General features: G+C 37.6%; 1 protein-coding gene and 1 long non-coding RNA gene across 3 annotated transcripts in view; one reads left to right on the plus strand and one right to left on the minus strand.

The window, feature by feature from the left end:
* Positions 1 to 20,688, minus strand: part of klhdc8b (kelch domain containing 8B) — a 117,378-nt gene that overhangs the window by 34,534 nt on the left and 62,156 nt on the right. For both annotated transcript variants that reach the window (XM_083521259.1, XM_083521260.1), the window contains exons 4-5: positions 12,730 to 12,894; positions 6,691 to 6,915 (exon numbers count right to left, since the gene is read on the minus strand). In XM_083521259.1, coding sequence (XP_083377385.1) covers positions 6,691 to 6,915; positions 12,730 to 12,894 — 390 coding nt within the window. The remainder of the gene's footprint in view (positions 1 to 6,690; positions 6,916 to 12,729; positions 12,895 to 20,688) is intronic.
* Positions 530 to 19,960, plus strand: LOC310715094. The gene is made up of 3 exons (XR_014530229.1): positions 530 to 645; positions 19,508 to 19,574; positions 19,859 to 19,960. It is a non-coding gene; the product is annotated as an uncharacterized lncRNA (long non-coding RNA).

The following is a 20,688-nucleotide window of genomic DNA, read 5'->3' on the forward strand; positions in this document are numbered from 1 at the left end:
AAGGTGGCTCTTAGCTAATAAAGACAGATTTCTGTGAAGGATTTAGATTTAGAAATATTTAGCAAATAAAAAGTCTGCCTTTAAAATAGAATAAAATGATATCACTGCTGCAAGGAACATTAGTATAATCTGCTAACCGTAGAAGTAATAGCTGCCATAAATATTAAATTCATGACAGTGCTTGGGGAAAAGTGAGGTCTTGTATTATTCAGCTTTCAGTGTGTCAGTCTTTTAGTTAACTGTCTGTATAAACTTAGCACAGAAGAAGAAGAGCATTCTCCTTGCATAGCCCACTACAGAAATAGACTCACTCTATTTTACCTACAAAAGCATGAAGAATCTTTTTTCTGCTCTCTCTCTCTCTCTCTCTCTCTCTCTCTCTCTCTCTCTCTCTCTCTCTCTCTCTCACGCATGGAGATACAAAGACACCATATCAAATGAAATGAAACTGAGTGATATATAGGAGTTTTGAGCCAGAACAGGGGTCCACATGGAGATGAATGCCTTTAGCGCTGAATTGTAGGGATCAGCTGGGTCTACAGATAAAGGATTTGTGTGATATTAAGAAGTCTGAAGTTACTGCAGAGGCAGAACCCCAGACCATGGCAATTAGCCTGAGGACATCAGTGTAATGAAGGATAGAACGTGAGTAAGGTAGAAAAAACCTTAAAGACTACCTTTACATTTGAAAATTAACTAAAGACAAAATTATTATTTAAATAAGCATCTTGAGCATCTTTACTTTAGAAAGTATTATAGTTACAAGATTATATTTACACATCAAAACAAACACTGAATGATGACAATGAAGGTCAAAAGCATTTTATAAATATCTTGATAAATCACAAAAACACATATAATTAAACATTTAATATCAGAAAGTTTGCAAAATGATATCTGAAAAAATCAATGTCTGGAACTGATGAAACCAAGGTAGAGAAATTTGATTATCATGTACAACAACATGTTTGGTAAAAACAAAATGTAATGCCACAATTGCCTCATACTGTCAAGTAAGATTGGGTAGGAGAGATGAGAATCTCAAGAATCTATCCCAGAAATCCTGTACAAGCCCTGGATGGCACACCAGACCATTACAGGGCATTGTACACACACATTCACACACTCCTTTACACTTACGGGCAATTTATAGTAAACAACCAGCTTAGTGGCATTCTTTCGAACTAAAGGACGCAGAAGAAACGCATGTAACGTTATGCTTCACAGACAGTGGACCCTGAAGCTATGAGGTAGCTGTGGCAGCATTCTCCCAAGAAAATATACTTAAGTACGAATATAAAATATTGCTTAGTAGAGCCCTATTAAGGGAATTGTAAAGGTTTTAAAGAATTTTGACACACTTTACAAAATTGAAAGGCTTACAATTCTTCAGCAAACTCTGTTACCACATGCAAATGGAAAGTAAAACAATACTTTGAAAAGTGACCCAAAACTATACCTAAAATAAAAGTTTAAAACAGACAGAGAGATATTAGTGCCTCAGTGTGTTAAAAAAAAAAAAGGGATCTTTTGAACAGCTTTGGCCTAACCACAATGAAGTGAACAGCAGGCGAGGCAGCAGGGCTACCTTTTAACAAACATCTTTGCCAGCTTTTAAGCATGGTTGCTTTATGCTGCAGGGAAATGGTTCTCAAACAAATCCTGTGCTCAGGAGAGAAACTCAGTGCATGTAATTAACCAAATAACCTGCATTGGAAGCGGGGAGAGGAAGAGAGATAAAGGCTGCTGGTTTTTCTTTTGCTTATTTGATGAAAGGGCTAGTGGGCTGATACTGGAAGCTAGAAATGCATACATGACGATATATACACATACATATTAATACGTGTGGTCACTAAAATGGGACTGTAAATGGGCATAAAAACAATCAAGAAAGCGTAATTAAGCTGGCTCAATAGATTGGTAATTACACTCACCTACTGTCTGTAGAGCCTCAGACTTATTAGGTAATAAACGTTCTTTCGGCTTCTCCCGTTAGGGGTCGCCACAGCGGATACTCCGCATGTTTTATTTGGCACATGTTTTTACGCTGGATGCCCTTCCTAACGCAACCCTCCCCAATTTATCCGGGCTTGGGACCAGCACTGAAAGTGGCTGGGGTTGGTTCCCTGACTGGGGATAGGATAATGAAATTACTTACCTATCACACTATCTATTAATTGCACACATACCAGCTTTCTCAAACGCTTTCATTACTGCACAAATTGCAACACTGAGTATTTGTAAAAAGATATTAAAATGCAAATGCTCTGTATCTTACTGTATATTGTGGCAGCGTGGCAACCTGCTCTAACCCTGCAACCTTTTCCTTAACTCTCCAGAATGTCACACTTTTACTGACAAGAAATCTGCTCAACCATAAACAATGAAATGTTTACTTTCCATCTGTCTGACACTGGACACTGCACAGTATGGTAAAAAAAAAAAAATTACAAAGCCCGCTCAGGTTTAAAAAAATAAAAAGCTAGATTTCCTGTTGCCTTATTGATTTTGTTGCTGCAGTTCATTCTTAGTCATTTCTATTTTCCAGACTGAATCAGCAACAAGGTTAATGGTGCATTCTGGAAAACCTGAAAAGGTCTGATATAAGCAGGCTGGAATCTTATATGAGTTGATGGTTTGGTTTGAGCTTTAAATCAAGAAAAGGGATTACCATCTGCAGAGTCCACACACATGCTCACATATACACACACAGACACCCAGAAATTGAAAGAAAAGAAATGAGAAGACGAAGATATGGGATTTTAAGGCAAAAACACATTTCCTGGTGATAAGAGCTGACAGCCCACAGGGGGGGGTCTTCGGCTTTATGTGAAAGATTTCCCGTTGGAACTCGTTGGGGAAATGCAGTCGACTCCTTTGCGAATAGTGCCTGTGACAGGCAAAGCAGCTTCCACGCCTAGCAAAATGACAATTTAATTAAATGCTACAAAGCTTTCATAAGAAGAGCACAAAGTGTGAGCACTCTCAAAGAGGCATGAGTTTAAGAAGCCGTGCACTCACATTAAACATAACAGGGCTACAGAGAAGGGTGCTTCTTGGGCTACAGATAAAGCTTAATTCTCAGTAAGATTCAGCATGATTTCAACAGAATTTCATAACTCATTTCATTTCATCTTCTCCCACTTATCAGTAATTCGGGTCGCGGGGGCAGCAGTCTAAGCAGATTCCCCAGACACTTCTCCGTGTCCAGGGATCGGGCTGTCAAGGCCCCCGCCTTCGACTGCTGCCCAATCCTCTCAGCACCAGTCCCTTACAGTCCCTCCTGCAGGTGGTGAGCCCACGGGAAGGCGGCCCACGTCGCGCCGACGTCACGGTCCTTGATTTATTTTTCTCGTAAGGGTCCCCTGGAGCATAGAGGGTTAAGGGCCTTGCTCAAGGGCCCAAGAGTGGCAGCTTGGCGATACCGGGGCTTGAACCCCCGATCTTCCGATCGGTAACCCAGCGCCTTAACCGCTGGAGCCACCACTCCCCCCAGTTTCAATTACTAATTTAGTTCAAAAGAACTGGCCAACTAATATTGTTAGATGAGAAGTCAAATCATATGCCTATGGTGAGACATTTGCATTTATTGTTATAATTTATTATAACAGAAAGAAAATGTAAACAATTGCTGCATCTAATCAGCAATTTGTACTGTAACAATGGAGTTTGTCAGTATTAGAATAAGTGCTTATATGATAGACCTTTGTGATGCCTGTATACCATAAATCCACTCCTAGTGACAGAGAGATGCTCCTTGTCCATGTTTAATTTTCATTTCCGCCCCTGTGACTTCTATGTGACATGTGACATGTACTTTTGTAGTTCAATTTTTTTTCTGTCACTGGCATGTCATTAATATATTACCCAATTGTAAACAATTGTTTTGTGTTTGTTTTTGATTAATGCCAGCACAGAATCACACAGTCAACTTAGGAAATCATGTGTTTTTTTTGTTGTTTAATACATATCAATAACAATAACAAAGTCATTGTTGTCACTAATATTAATGTGTAAACTTTAAAAACTTTAAAGTTTTTAAAGTACAGTACAGTACTGTACTGTACAGTAGTTTAGACAGTTAATGATAAAAAAAAAAGTTTTTATTTAATTATAACACATACTATATACTATTCTTACCACCTCTAAACTTGTATGCACAAACTCCTAAGGAGTATTTGGTAGCACACGTCTGAGCTGATCAAAATTCTCCTGCAAGCTCGATCCTAGTCAAGGTTATTGTGACCAGTGATTGGAACAAGGCCCAAAGTGGGAACACACCCAGAATGAGACATTGGTCCACTGTAGGTGCATGCTAGGTAATATTCTTTAATTTATAAATTATCATGGCGATGCTAAATATCTGTCCTGGGAGGGGGCTGAATGTGTGTAGGCAACATTTAAAAAGGATAATCCTTGGTCAGAAAATAAAACCATAAGCATGTTCAAAATCAACAAAACATGAAAGAAAAAAGCAAGGCTTGTACAAATGCAAGTTAAAACTTGACAAAAAAAACAGCCCTACAGATACAAACTAATTAAAGGCTTAATGCAGAACAGATGGATACAATCTGGTAACACATTAACAACAGGACAGGGTTGGAGATGGAGATCTATAACAGAAACAAAAGCACTCGGCAAAACATAAAGCACATGGAGAAGCACATGGCGTAAAAAGATTAAAGAAAAACAGCATGGGCCAGACCGGGAAACTCACCACGTATTGAGAAGGACAATTTGTGACTATTTATCATTTACTCTACATTTTGGGACATGGAAAATATATTGAAATTAATATACTGATGATTGGGAATGTAATTTATGTTTTAAAAAAAGTTAGTTTGCTTACTGACAGTGCTGTCATAGCTCATATTTTAGCTGCCAAAAGCTAGGTAAATATCACTGTGTCTGATTCAATAGCAGTATCTGTGCACTTCCATTGGATTCATAAACAATGCATATTATACATAACATACAAGTCACATACTTTTAGCTAGCTAGTTAAAATGGTCAAACTATTTTGACCAATTTTGACCTACTATCTTGCTCCTCTGAGATTCCGGTTCATCAAGACCAAAGGGTTCTCCCGGATGGGCAATCCACTCCACACAATCACGGTCACGCTGTGAGCCTTACAGGCCTTAGACATGTGGAGAAAACCCGGGTTCCTATTACAGGTACGCTATGGTGCATGCCCAGACCAGCCATGGTTTGACGACCTGGTAAACCTTCTTGAACACCCTCAATGGGAGATTCCCCTGAGGTGGGATCTTCTGTCTCAGGCAGGGGATGCTTTGCTTCACCCCCACCACTGGTTTTTCGGCCGAAGTGGTAGAGACCATTCTCCAATCCAGTGCTGCAAAGTGGCACCTGTTCACTTTGTGGTGTGAAGGTCACCAGTTAGACCCAGTTATTTTCCTGGTTGGCCCAGTGCTGGAGATTCTTTAGTCTCCTTCCACCCTAAAGATTTAGGTGTCCGTTATTGCAGCGTTATTGCAGCCATTGCCTTTCTCTATGTCCCCAAGGTGCCCTCAGCTGTCCCACATACAGTTGTGTTCCAGGCACTCCTTTTTAGGCCCCTGACCAAGAGAAGCTTAACTGGGTGTGCGAGCACTGGACATATATGTCCACAGAACTGCCACGTTGTCTGCTAGAAGGGTCTAGAAGGGTCTCTCTGCGTATAAGCAAACCCTCAGCAGGTGGATTGTGGATGCTATCCACTCCTCTTATGAGTCCTCTTGTCTCCCTATTCCTTTCAGGGGCAGAGCTTACTTAACCCAAATTGTAGCGGCCTCTAAAGCCTTTTTGTCTGGAGTGTCTTTCCAAGACATTTGCAATGCTGCAGGCTAGTCTACCCCACTGACCTTTGTCAGATCCTATAGTCTTGACATTAGTGCCACTCCTGGCCCCTCTGTCCTTTGAACTAGCTGTGCTTATCCACACTAGAAAGGGATTGGTCAGTCTGGCGGTATTGTACACTTGTTCCCGAAGTGTTGTTGATGCAGCTCGATTCTCTGAGTTAATTATGTAACCCTGGTTCTCAGAGGTAACAAAACGCTACGTCTCGGTGGCACACTTCCTGCATTCCTGCGAGCCCTACCTTCATTTTTGAAGCTAGCGCCGTCTCTACAGCATGTGCTTTTATAGCTTCCTGGTTGTGACATCACCACGACGTCATGCTTTTCCGTGGTTTAGAGCGTGGTCACACAGAAGTCTTCAAAAACCATTGTTGACGCTGCATCTCATTCCCTCGAGGAACCAGGGTTGCATATGTAACCCAGAGACGTTTCTGTCAGGCTTGCATATGCATATAAATTCACCCCAGAACAGATATCCCTAATACAATAATGCCTGTTAATTGCTATTACTGTATTGTCAGGGAGACTCACAGGATCTCATGAATGTTTTATCTAGTAATTATATATTATATTATATATTATATATATATTTTTACCATAAATAAAAAATCTACTTCATTTATCACAGCTTTTACATAAATTATAGTTTTAAGTGTTGTGTACTATCTCACATTGCATTCTCCAGACTTCACAACTGTTTGTTTGTGCTTCTGTCTCAATGCAGATCTGCAGTGCACAAATAAACAGCATAAACAGCTTCAAAATTTTCCTTGCCACAGTGCTGACACAGTGCATGTTTGTATGTATGTGTGAGAAAGTGAGCATGCCTCACCCTGTTCGGAATCGTACTCCTCCACAGTGGAGACAAAGTGTGGTCTAGAATAGAAGTTGTGAGGGCCGGGTTGCTGCAGGCCACCTAGGCTGTAGAAGGCACGCTCTGTAGCGGCGCAGCTGGAGAAGGCTCTGCGGCTTGGGATGCATGGGTAGCGTGTCCAGCTCTTCATCTCCAGATCAAAGGCCTCAAAAGCTGTTACCGGCATCTTGCCCTGACGTCCACCTGATGTTCAGATGAGAAAGAGATTAAACAGATTAAGAGCGTGCACAACAAATAAATATAGCTGTATTGATGTGTCCGGTGTGTGTCGGTGTCGATGTGAAGTTGATAGGGCTCAGATCTCCAACTTGGCTGTGTCTGCTTAAGATGTCACAGCAAGGCCTCTTTTTATTTTAATGTCTAAAGTGCCTGTCGTCCTGACAAATTTTGTCCTGCAGCCAAGTGAACTGAGATCCGCCTTTTTAAAAGCAAAAAACGTGGTACAAAAATAGACAAAAGCTTTTTTAAACAACCAACTGCATCATATTTGTGGAGAAAGTTGCAGGATGAATGCTATTCCATGTTATGTGGTCTTTTGTTAAACTGACCTGACCACTGTGCCTATTGGTATATACCCATAGGCAAAGTTTATTCTGGTTTTAACTTTTGCATTCTTAATACAATTAATTATTAATACAGATATTTAATGCTATGACTACAATAAAATTGAACATTAAACTTAGAACCTGTTTTATATATTAATGACAAAATAAAGATATGGGGATTGTCATGGGGACCAGCCAAAGGTGGAGAGACCCACCACCCCCTATCCACCTTAACCCTCAACTATTTATAACAACCTTCTGTTTTCCCTTATTCTCTTTCTCCTTTGGTCACTTGTACTAAGTCTTTCTTGCCCATGTGTCTGATCCCCATCCATCTATGGCACTTATCAGACTGCATTAGAGCAAAGATCTTATGAGCAACAGGAAACACACAAACAAAAAAAATAATTGGTTAATTAGCTTGAACTGACAGTGCTTATATAAATATGATCTTACATATAATTGAAGTGAATGTATTCAAGAAAATGAAAACAACCAATATCGAAAAGGGTTTATGAAAAAGTGTAACAGGCGCATATGTTTATGTGCATCTGGTGTTGGCCCAGATTTGAGTCTCCTAGCTCAAAGGACAGACGGCTTGTGTTCTGTGAGCCATATGCACACTTGCTAAAGCATGGACACACACTCTCACCAGGCTGTCACACTTACAAAAACACATCACAAAGAAAACAATGTAGTGTTCTATTAGAGCAATTTGAGTATTTATTTATGACAATACGTAATTGTCAATTACTACTTATTATACTACTAAGTTTTTATGACTGTTACTATAGTTTAAAATATAATTAATATTAATAATGGAAAACTGACCTGCAATTTTAATCAAAAAGGGAAACATTTTGAAAAATATTGAAAAACATTTATTTTAACAAGTATTACCATAACAAGCCATTCGAGTAGGACATGGTTAATCATGTAATAGAAAAAAAGAAACAAAAGAAAAAACTGTACAGGGTATAGCATGTGTTTCTGTGCATGGTAATGATGTAGATCATTAGCTAATGATGTTTATAGGCCAAATGTTTGTTGCTTCGTTGAAAAACAAAGAGAGAAACAGATGATAATGAATTCAGCCAGAATGTTATATAATAAAATTGTAATCTCCAAATCTTCATACATGTTAGCATGCTATTCAATCATAGTACAAGCAATACAAAATAGTGAATTTAAAAAACATAAATACTAATAATATAATAATATTCATCATAAAATTAACTAAAATGCTATAATGCTGTAAAGGTGCGCGCATAAAATAATTCGCTCTAATAATAATAATAATAAAGCACACTAATAATAACTGTGATTGAAAATTCACAGTTGTAAAACAAGGTCATCGACACAGTTCCTCAGCAGACAGCACACTGGCCTCCCACACCTGGGATCCTATTTTAGGAGGCAACTTTTGTATGCCAGCATGAATGGAGAAAGGATGTGGACAGGCCAAGATTGGGCAATCTGTTATTGAGCTCTTACATCAGTACACAGACAGACCTGTGGGGCCATGACTTAAATCATATTGCCATAAACAGTGTGTGGTTCCATCCAGACTCATCTCTCATTTTATATATATATATATATATATATATATATATATATAGCCTTAATATGACTTCACTGCTGTTCTATCTATATCCCAGCAGACTCCCACAGACACAACTGAATTAGGCTCAGTTTGCTGCTATTGCTTGTCTGACATCTCACCTCTCACCGAACAAGTTAGTGTAGTGTGGAATAGAACCATTACTTTTGCTGCCTGCATATAAATGTTGTCCTTTTAAAGAATAACAATGAAAAAACATGAGAGAGAGAGAAAATTAAGAGTAAGAGGGGAGAAACAATGTTCATGCATATGTAATTACATGCTGGACAAAATTTTGTATGAATAATTCTGTGTATAATTTGTGCATAATCAGTGAGACAAACGCTGGTAAAGACTCAGGTTGCCACAAAATAAACAATATTACAGCTCCTTTTGCACTTCCTGTCACACTTATGTTTCAATTCTGCCTCTCAGCATCCCCATCTGTGACAAGCTGAGGTCTGGGGTGAGACCTAAACATATCACTTAATAGCAGATCAAAACCATTGTCTCAGGGGCAAAGTGCTTCTAAGTTTGATAAAAGAACTCAAAAATCAGTGCAGATTGTGTGTATATGTAATTTTGGCAGCAAGGTCAGTTCTATTTGATCTCTACAACATGATCATGTGAAGTGCAGTCCCACCCACTTACAACTTCATATAACTAACTAGACTATCCCCACTCTCTCACACACACACACACACACACACACACACACACACACACACACACACACACACACACACACACACACACACACACACACACACACACACAAAATCGACTTATGCAGAAATACAATTCATAAGAGCTGTATGGGTGTCAGGGATTCACCTGCTACGCCCCCCTCGGCGGCTGTCATGCTGCCGCTATCTCTGCTGCTCCCGGCTTTAACTAGAGACACCTGTCACTCGTTAGCTATGCACCTATATAAACTCACATTTCCGAGTCACAGGCTGTCGGTTATAGAAGGTCAAGCTACAGATCTCGTGGATCCTCGACCGCCAGCATTCCCCACTGGTTCATGCCCGGAATACCACTCTGTGTTTATCTTCGTCCCATGGATCATCTCTGTTCCATAGATTATACTCCTTCCGAGGATCATTCCCGTCTTCCGGACTCACTCCGCTTCAAGGAAGGTAACTCTATCTGACTCTGGTGTTTTGTTCAACATTAAACATGATAGAGTTACTCCCGTTGTCTCCGCGTGGTCTGCGTCCTGAAAATGGGGCTAGAAGTTTGTAAAAAAAAATTGTTTTTTGTCTTGGAAAACCAATTACCCTTTCATTTCTAATAGACTTCTTATAGACTTGTACGATTGCATTTGCCTCAATCAAATCTTAAATCACTTCTTGCCTTTGAAACAGTATTATTATCAGTCCAGCACTGGCATCTCAGTATCAGTGTGTACCTTCAATTACTTTTCCCACTGAGTCACTTGAAAATTCCATCCAGTTGGTTTCGTAACATGAAATATATTGTGTAACAGCATTTTTAATGTACAAAATAAAAAGTTATTTATCTGTTAAAAAATGAGCTAGCTTTGAATTTTAGTTACATGAGATCAGTTACATTCTTGAATACAGCTGGATATTTGATTTGATTAAATTCTCTTAATGTGTATGTGTCAATCTGATCCTACTTCACCACAACCTTGTGAGCAAAAAGAAAGTGCAAACTGCCTAAAATGCTTTTAAAAAGTACTCCAAAAGTACAGCGTTTAAAAAAAAACCTGTCTAATTAAGGATGACAGTCTTCTATGAACGATGACAGGATAAATGGACTAATGATTTAGTTGTGTCATTTCCTTTTGCAAATAGAGACACAAGGACTAACAGATTTAATTACATGCTAGCAAACTGTGACAAAATAGCTTGCAAGCCATTACAGGTTGATCCAGTGTCTCACAACTAGCAGGAGAATAAAATATATCGAGTTCATACTGACTTTTTTCCTGCAGAAATAGATGCTGCAGAAAATAATGTATTTACATGTTATTGCAATAGCTCGAGCATTATCACCTCAGAGACCTCATTGATTCACTGTTTTTTCACTGCAGAGGATTACAAAATTATATTTCACTTTCTATTTTTTTTTACTGAGATTACCACTGTGCCCTTGATTTTGTAGCTACTGTAGCTTGTTAAGTAAAAATAATGCCATGGGGCAGGCTGTAATAGCAGAATCAGGGTGAGGGGGTGTGATGGCACCTTAAAGATTGTTTTCCAATAGCAGCATGTTCTCGACCACAGCAATTTACCAATACTTACAATATATTTTAAAGGACTATATTTTGTACATTGTATTCATTTATAGTCCAGTTGATGATCTGACATTTTTATGAACCAAGTTGTCATTTTAACCATCAGTCAATCTCAAGCCTCTGTTTTCTTTAGGTTTTTTTTTAGTAAAGTAAATCTAAAAGCATATTGTCTATGAGACATCCAAAAAACATGTCCAAAAAAAACCAATAAATTTTTATATCTAATTGTTACAAATAACTGACACTGATGACACCTTCTAAGAATGTTACACAAAATAAAATAAAAAAAAAAACTTCACTATCAACAGTTTTACACATTTTATCAATTTATCCATTTGTTAATCTGTTTGTATGCCACAAACATTATTACTATCCAAACAATTATATATTAGAATGAGCACAATAATACATACCTTGTACCATAAACAACTGTCAGAACTGTGCTGTGAAAATTAATCACTAAAAACTCAACACGTCGGAAAGTTATATAAATGCATAAGTGATATTCTGCAACCCAGAATGTATGGCAGATTAACCATTAACTCAGGTGAACAGTGTAAATATTTTTTTCCAGGACCATGTACAAATCACATTCTCTCATTCTAGTTATGAGAAATGCAAAGTGCTGCCCCTCTTGTGAAGAGCATATTTCAGATCCTGTCTCCAAGGAATTGTGCAGATAACCAGCCTTGGCACAATTACCAGGTGTTATTACCCTGTCTGCTATACTGCATGAATATTGTGACACTATCTAACATGGAAATCAGACACAATGTAATTACTGACTATTCCACCCCATTTCATAGTATATATTATATACATGTGTAGATGTAAACAGAGACACTTTGCAAGGAATGTAATCAAATGATGGATTGTTCAGAGACTGTGTAGGTAGATCACACTTTTACATCCATGCTAAGTCATAGTGACAAGCTTTTTGTGCAGCTTGTTTGTTTGATGGCTGGTCAGTAAAGTCTCTCCTTAATAATCTTGGTGGCTGAGAGAAATATGCAGGTGCTTGAGGGGGGTGGTGGTTTATGATGCCAGTATCTTATTTGCAGGTCCAAGAGTTGCACAATGAAACAGTGAAAGCAAAATCTTAATGTACAGATTCCTAAAGTGAGACATTGTTATATGGTCTACTTTCATAGATTATAAACCTATATCAAATATAGCAAATACACTGGAATACTTTAACACTAAAGAAAAACTCAATACACGTAATGTTTAAGAGAAAAAAAAGTCTATGCAATGTAGGTAAACAGAATTTTGATGCATTATACATGCTTTGAAATATTTTGCATCCAAATATTCATTTCTTCAGCAACCACATCGCTGGCAGTAATACACCTTGGATGAGAGGTTAGTCCATCACACTGCATTAAGCACACACGCACTTAGAACTGTGGGCAATTAAGCATGGTCCTTCCACCAGCATGTTGCTGGGAGGTGAAAGAAATGGAAACACAGAGAAAAAGGGCAAAACTTTACATAGATGGTTACCTGAGCATAGCTTCAGAGGCTCTTGTTTCATGACAATAAAATCTGACAGTTTCTTGACTCTCTCTGTAGAGAATGTGTGGGCTTACCGAGAACATAGAGCTTGTTGCCACTCAGGAAAGAGAAGGCTCCATAGCGTGGAGTGGGCATAGAGGTCAGGGACAACCACTGATCCTTAACTGGCTCATAGACTCTCACCAGTGCCTGAGGACTGGTGTCAGAACCCATACCCCCCAGTGCATACACCTTTCCATCTGAGAAAGAAAGAGAGATAGAGATAGAGAGAGAGAGAGAGAGAGAGAGAGAGAGAGAGAGAGAGAGAGAGAGAGAGAGAGAGAGAGAGAGAGAGAGAAAATTATTAGTTTTGCTACTCACTACTGAATGCCATCGTTCCCCTGCTGATAAACAATAAATGATAGATGACTGAGTGTATATGAGTCACTATCACTGTGTACTACAATTAATGTTTTGATGCTTTCTATTTTCAGTAAAAATATTTTTCCTTCCGATGATAAAAATTCATCCTTAGAATTTAATCTAATCTATTGATAAAGATTGTAGATTAACACAGCCAGACAAACCTTTCGCTGACAGAATTATCAATAGACCTAATCTAAACCTACACCTTTGCCAGGGGTTGGATTGGCCACTGGGAGATTGTAATACCAACCAGTGGTCTCATTTGACCTGCTCATATTTCTTTCAGCAGCTCCTAGAAATTATGTTTGTTCCATACAACCAACATATAATACTGATTGGCTATTAAATAATGAACCCAGAAGTCTTGCAAGACTAATGCTCATCATTCACCTCATTTCTATCTGGCTTTTGTAAGTAAAATGTGTGTAAAAATGAAGCATAAATTTAAAAAAATTAGACAAGAAACAGCTGAGTAGAGGAGATTCAAAAGCAGAGAGGGTTTAAAAGAGATTAAGAGACGGTAAGGGAGACTTAAAACAAGGACACGAAAAAATTGTCCAAGAAAATGTTACAAAATGCAGCACAATATCAAAGATAGTTAATTTTGAACAAAAATAACACAAGGCAGTCTGATCACTGTTAGTCTATTTAAAGGTAAAGGATGAATGCTTAAACATTTATCTGTTTACATGGTAACTATTTGTAAGACCATCAACCACTGAGTGAATAAATATAAGAAAATCCAGCCATTGGCATGAAGTAATAATCCGTGCTGATGATCAGTTCAAGAGCATGACTGGGGGCTTGATTGTTTGTACACAACAGTTCTACAATATGTTGTAGAACCCCACACTCATTGCACATGAGACACTTTATAGTCTCTGCAGCACATATGGACCTGTTTACAAACACCTATTTTAAAAAAAACTATTAAATGTACAAATTCTTTGAATCTTACACTGTTTGCACTTTTACACATTATAGTCTATTGCACTACTGTCATACTGCTGCTATCTGCCTGGCACCTTACAAAAGCCTTATACTTAAAACTTCAGTATGTTTATATATATATTTGGATGTATATTTGCACCTACAATTGTTTTTATATATATTTGGATGTATAGTTGCATATTAACTAAATTGACTGTTTACATTTACTCAGATGTGTATTCATTCAGATGTTTACAAGATATCGGTTTATATATATATATATAATATATATATATATATATATATATATATATATATATATATATATATATATATATATATATATATAAAATATATAATATATATATATATATATATATATATATATATATATATATAAAATATATATATATATATATATATATATATATATATATATATATATATATATATATATACAAAAGTAATGTTGTTACCTTCATACAAATATCTGTTACTAAATTGCACTGACTATTGATATTTTTATACAAACTTTTTATATTGCATTGACAATGTAAACACTTGATGAGAGAGAAAAGAAAGGGCAACAAGAGAAAAGAAAAGACATCAATCATTCATAACATTACATCCACCTCTGTAATATTGTATAGGTCCACCTTGTACAGAGGGCAGAATAGGAACTCGTCTAGGGCTACACAGTAGTCATATGAAGTAAACTTTTCTATTAGAGCCAACGTGAACTGTATCTGCAATTTGCAGGTATTTTGTTAGAGAAGACCAGACCATATTAGGCTAGTTTTCACTCCCTACGTACTTCAATGAGCCTCACTCTTCCATGTCCCTGACACTGGTTCAGCGTTTGTCCTTCTTTGTGCTGGTTTTGTTAGGCATTGTTTGGTATAACCACTGCATACTGGGAACATCCCAACAAGACCTGCCATTTTGGAGATGCTCAGATTTACTTGTCTAATCATCAGAATTTGAACCTATTTAGTCACCCAGATCCTTACACTTGCACAATTTTTTCCGGCTATCATGACATCAACTTTGTCATATTTCTACTAAATTGTTAACATGCTGACTAAAACATTTTAGCTCTTGACAGGTGCCACTGTAAAGGTATAACCAATGTTATTCACTTCACCTCTCAGTGCTTTTAATGTAATTGGTAGAGTAAATTTGTTGGTGCCCTTACTGTAATTACTTTACAAAATACTATATCAGCACTCTTCAAACACTAATTGTCAAATTAAATTCAGTGGACTAAAATTATTTACCATATACAGTATCACAACAGTATATGATACTATGTATCCTACTTGTCTCGTCTCACACAACATCTTAAGAAAAAAAAAATTATTATTAAAATATACTTGAACCAGGGTGTACAATACCACAGTAAAACACTGCATTACCAAATGCAAATGAACACATAGGATAACGCAGTTCAGCAGCAGGTCCTGCTGATTCAGCTGTGTGCTTTGTGATGTGGACAATGGTGCAATCACAACTCAGCAGGTAATAAATGAACAAAATAAAAATACTTAGAGATGCAGTTAGAGTGAGAGTCTAACTTGACCACCAGTACAGAAGTCATGTATTGGAACTGGCATCCTGTGGGAAGCAACTAAAAAATTGCAAAAGTAGGAGATGTGGACATGAACATGTCAGATAGGAATTTTACAGGATCATGTAACCCAAAACATCTATAGCAGGTGCAAAATACAAGCCTTTGCACAAATGTTTAACTCAAGTTCTATAACTGAGGTTAAAGATTTGTCAAATTCAGTATTCACAAATCATGCTGACAGTGCTGGCATTTCTACTCGCAAACAGTTTATAAACTTGACATTTTCACATTAACTGCTCCTAGAATCACACATTTTGAAGCACATTTAAGTGAAAACTCTATCAACATTGTCAACATTACATTTTATATATATATATATATATATATATATATATATATATATATATATATATATATATATATATATATATATATATATATATATATACTGTATATATACACTATATATATATACAGTGGTACCTCGACATACGAGTGCCCTAACATACGAGTTTTTTGAGATACGAGCGGTCACTCGGTCGAAAAATTAGAGGTACGAGCTCAAAACGCCTCAGTCAGTGTTGCTGATTCGTCTTGATACACACGCACACAAACAAAGGTTTGAATGTGGGCGCGCACTAACATGTGGCTGTGACGAATCTCGAGATGAATCAGCAACACTGGCCTCAGTCAGTGTGCTTGTTCGCCTCGCTGTCGAAGCATCTTTGATAAGTTGTGCTCGTGTTTTGTGCTTTTTGTACATTTACAGTACTTTATCACATTTCTTTTTATAACCATGGGTCCGAAGAAAGTGAGTGGAAAGGTCAGTGCTCAGAAGAAGATGATGTCTCTTAAATTAAAGCGTGAAATCATAGGTACATGCTCATGTTTTGAGCAAGGTGTGCGAGTGATTGACTTGGCGAGGCTTAGTACTTCAATGATATGTACTATGCTTAACCAGTTTGTTTCTTTACATTCTCTTTTATTATGTTTTTATACAATATTTGTCATTTATAAATACACTAGCTGAAAGTACCCGTGCTTCGCTACGGAAGGCAGAACGCTAAGCAATATGGCAATAAGCAATAAGCACTGAGCAGGACTGGATGATCAGAGATCAGAACGTAACGTCAACAAATAACGTACTACCCCTTTGTAGTACGGATACAGGGCAAAGTTCTTTAAAAATAATTTTTATCGTGCATCTAACATCTAATAAGAAACAATGTAGTAAGTTTCATTAGGATCCGTAATGTTATTTCGAAGAATTTACAATGCGTGAGAAATCGCGTTTTTCACGAGTTAGCCGCGATCCAGAGCGAATTTTTCAAAACCCTTTCTTAGTGAGCACCTAAGACCCAAGAGGAAGGTATGTTCCAAATTTCATTGCAATCCCTTCAGTGGTTTTTGAGATTTCGTGATGAGTGAGTGAGTCAGTCAGTGGTATTTGAGCTTTATATATATATATATAGATTTTTTTTATTCAAAAACACGTAACAAAAACAACTGGGGAAATTTGCTTTGAAATACGAGCAAATTGACATACAAGCAAGGTTACGCAACGAAATAAACTCGTATGTCGAGGTACCACTGTATATATATATATATATATATATATATATATATATATATATATATATATATATATATATATATATATATATATATATATATATATATACATACACACACATGCAGTGGACCCTGAATACTCGCAACCTTAGTTTGTGACTTTTCATTTGGAACGGACTAAACATAACTCGTGAAAAATCTGATAGTTCCCGAGAAGCTGCGAGTTGCTCGAAGGTTCGGAGTAACAATTCAAAACAGTTTGTACTAATAAATTACTTAAAAAAAAATTTGTATTATTGTATTATTCATTTAAAGTAGTAAATAGAACATTTATGACAAGTAATTCACAATTCTTTTTGAGTTTACAGTACAGTACATGTACAATTCCCCTTGACAGTACCGATTAAATCGATTTAATATTGTGTGACCCAGTAACGCAATATTAAATCGATTTAATCGGTACTGTCAAGGGGAATTGTACATGTACTGTACTGTAAACGCAAAAAGAATTGTGAATTATTCGTCATTAATGTTCTATTATATATATATATATATATATATATATATATATATATATATATATATATATATATATATATATATATACACACACACACACACACACACACACACAGTATATACAGGGCAACCTCAATTTCCAGTTATATAGCATTATATATATATATATATATATATATATATATATATATATATATATATATATATATATATATATATATATATATATATATACATACATACACACACACACACACACACACACACACACACACACAGTATATACAGTGCAACCTCAATTTCCAGTTATATAGCATTATATATATATATATATATATATATATATATATATATATATATATATATATATATATATATATACACACACACACACACACACACACACACACACACACACACACACACACACACAGTGGAACCCACTTATCTCGACCTCGGTTAACTCGACAACCCTATTAAGTCGACGTTTTTGAAGTGGGACCGCCAAATTCTCGCTTTGTCTAAGCATTTTTTAATCGGTTATGTCGATCGGCACTGTGCAGCCGCAGAAGAACTCGCGAAAGTGACGGAAAAAATCAAGCCTTACAGATGCTACAGGTGTTGTATTGTATACTGGTGAATCTCTGCTGTTAGTTAGTGCACATATGCCTTTTGTTGTTAAATGTTATGCGATGAACGGGAGGCGAAAGCCGCGCTTGGTAGCAGCGCTGCGCGGAACGTGGGAACACCGGCAGGATCGGGGGGGAATCCGCGATGCGCTTTGGGAAGAAAAGAGCAGCCGTTGAGAGAGTGCCGGTGGGAAGGCACGTACCCGGATACGCATTAGCGATAACAACGACCACCGTGAACCAACATATACCAACAATAACGGACGGTGAGAGTGTGGAAGTTTAAATAGGAGCTGGTGATGATGCTAAACGAGCACCATATGTGCGCGATTGAAGCCGGGAGCTTCAGAGAAAGCGGCCGAGAAAGCACCTGCCATGCCGAAGGGGGCGCCGAAGGGGGCGCGGCAGGTGGATTCCTGACAGTTAACAAACATGTACTGTATTTATTTTTATAGCATGCCTTCATCAAACAACGCTGTTGTGTAAAAAAAAAAACTCCAAAAACACGTGCATGCACATTCTCATTTATTAACGCACATCATGTGCATAAAGAAATTTCAAGCACGTTAATATATTGCCGCCATATTGATTTTCGTTTATCTCGATCATCGGTTATCTCGATGCTTTTTGGCAACCCCCTAGGACATCGACATAACCGGGTTCCACTGTATATATACACATATGTGCTTTAGAACTGTAGGTTTATGTTTGACAAGTAAGTTGATATCAGACTTTATGCTGTAGTTCAGTGAGTCGTGTAATCTCAGATGTCATATGGGAGCTTTGCTATTAAAGCTGGTGAATACATGGTTGAATGACCCTGAGACAAAATAAAGTGACTGTAAACCAGAGACTAACACATGCTAATAAAACTCTTCTGTCAGCCACAGAACACTCTGGTCTGCTAAAACCACACTTTTGGATTCTTTCTGTGTGACTAAAGGAATAGAGTTCAGAGTAATATCTAACACAGACCACAGTGCTCTGGAATGTTATAGTATATGTAGTATTTAGAATCTGTTATAGTGTATGTAGTGAAGTAGCATTTAAGGTAAATGCACCTAAATTAGTGGTTTATATGGCAACATTCTTAATCAATATCCCAGCATTATCCATTTAAGACCATGTAGATGCCCATACGGCATCAAGAGTAATGCTGCTGCCTCACAGCTCCAGGTTCCTTGTTTTGAATGCAAGCTCGTGTTACTCTCTGTGTGTTTCCTCCAGGTTGTCCAGTTTTTTCCAGCCTCACAAAACATGGTGGTAGATACTGGCTATACTAAATTTACCTCAGGTTTGGACATGTTTTCTTTGTTCCACACATTCTTTCATACATCAAATGGTTGTCTGACAAATCAGCATTAAATACGCAACTACTCGGATGCACACTGGCAATCAAAATTAGAGAACAATTTATAAACAATTGAACAATTCTGCAATAATGTTATCTTCACTGCTCAACAGTTGAAGGAGTTTTTGTCCTGTCTATACCATGCTACTAGAACACCTTTCCCACAAATTAACTAAGGCATTTAAAAAAAAAAAAAAAACATTATTGTTGTTTTCTTTATGTTTAAGTTTTTCCCTGATGAGCAACCTGGTGGAGACTGTGGCAAGGAAAAACTCCCAGAGATGGCATAAGAAAGAAACATTTAGAGGAACCAGACTCAAGAGGATACCCATCTTTATCTGGGTGGTACCAAATGCCCATTAATTACAGATAAATGATGTTGAGGTGTGCAGTGATGGTGATCATATGCAAACAGTAGTCCTGTGTCAATGTAGCAGACTGTTGACATTAACTACATTCCAAATCCAAATCCTCAAAGGTCCTGTTCTTATTTCATAATTTCATGGTTCTCCCTGGGGGGGTGGTGGCTCCAGCGGTTAAGGCGCTGGGTTGCAGATCGGAAGGTCTGGGGTTCAAGCCCCGGTATCGCCAAGCTGCCACTCTTGGGCCCTTGAGCAAGGCCCTTAACCCTCTATGCTCCAGGGGTCCCTTACGAGGGAAATATCAAGGTTCGTGACGTCGGAGTGACGTGGGGCCGCCTTCCTGTGGGCTCACCACCTGCAGGAGGGACTGTAAGGGACGGTGCTGTGAGGATTGGGTAGCAGTCGAAGGCGGGGGCCTGCTTAGACTGCTGCCCCCGCGACCCGAATTACGGATAAGCGGGAGAAAATGAATGAATGAATGAATGGTTCCCCAGGCTGTTGATAAAAAAAAATAAACATCCCCAGCTGCACAGTGTGACCTCCAATCGAAAAAAAACATCATCCAGAGGCTTGTATACAAAATGTTATGCTTAAGGTTAGATAAGTTTTTTTAAATAGAAATAATTTTGTGTACATTTTAATAAGGTAAAATAAAAAATAACAAAAAAATAATTAATGCTTTCATCCTGAGCTTT

This window comes from Silurus aristotelis, assembly GCF_946808225.1.
Source record: "Silurus aristotelis genome assembly, chromosome: 19".
NCBI classification, from domain to species: Eukaryota; Metazoa; Chordata; class Actinopteri; order Siluriformes; family Siluridae; genus Silurus; species Silurus aristotelis.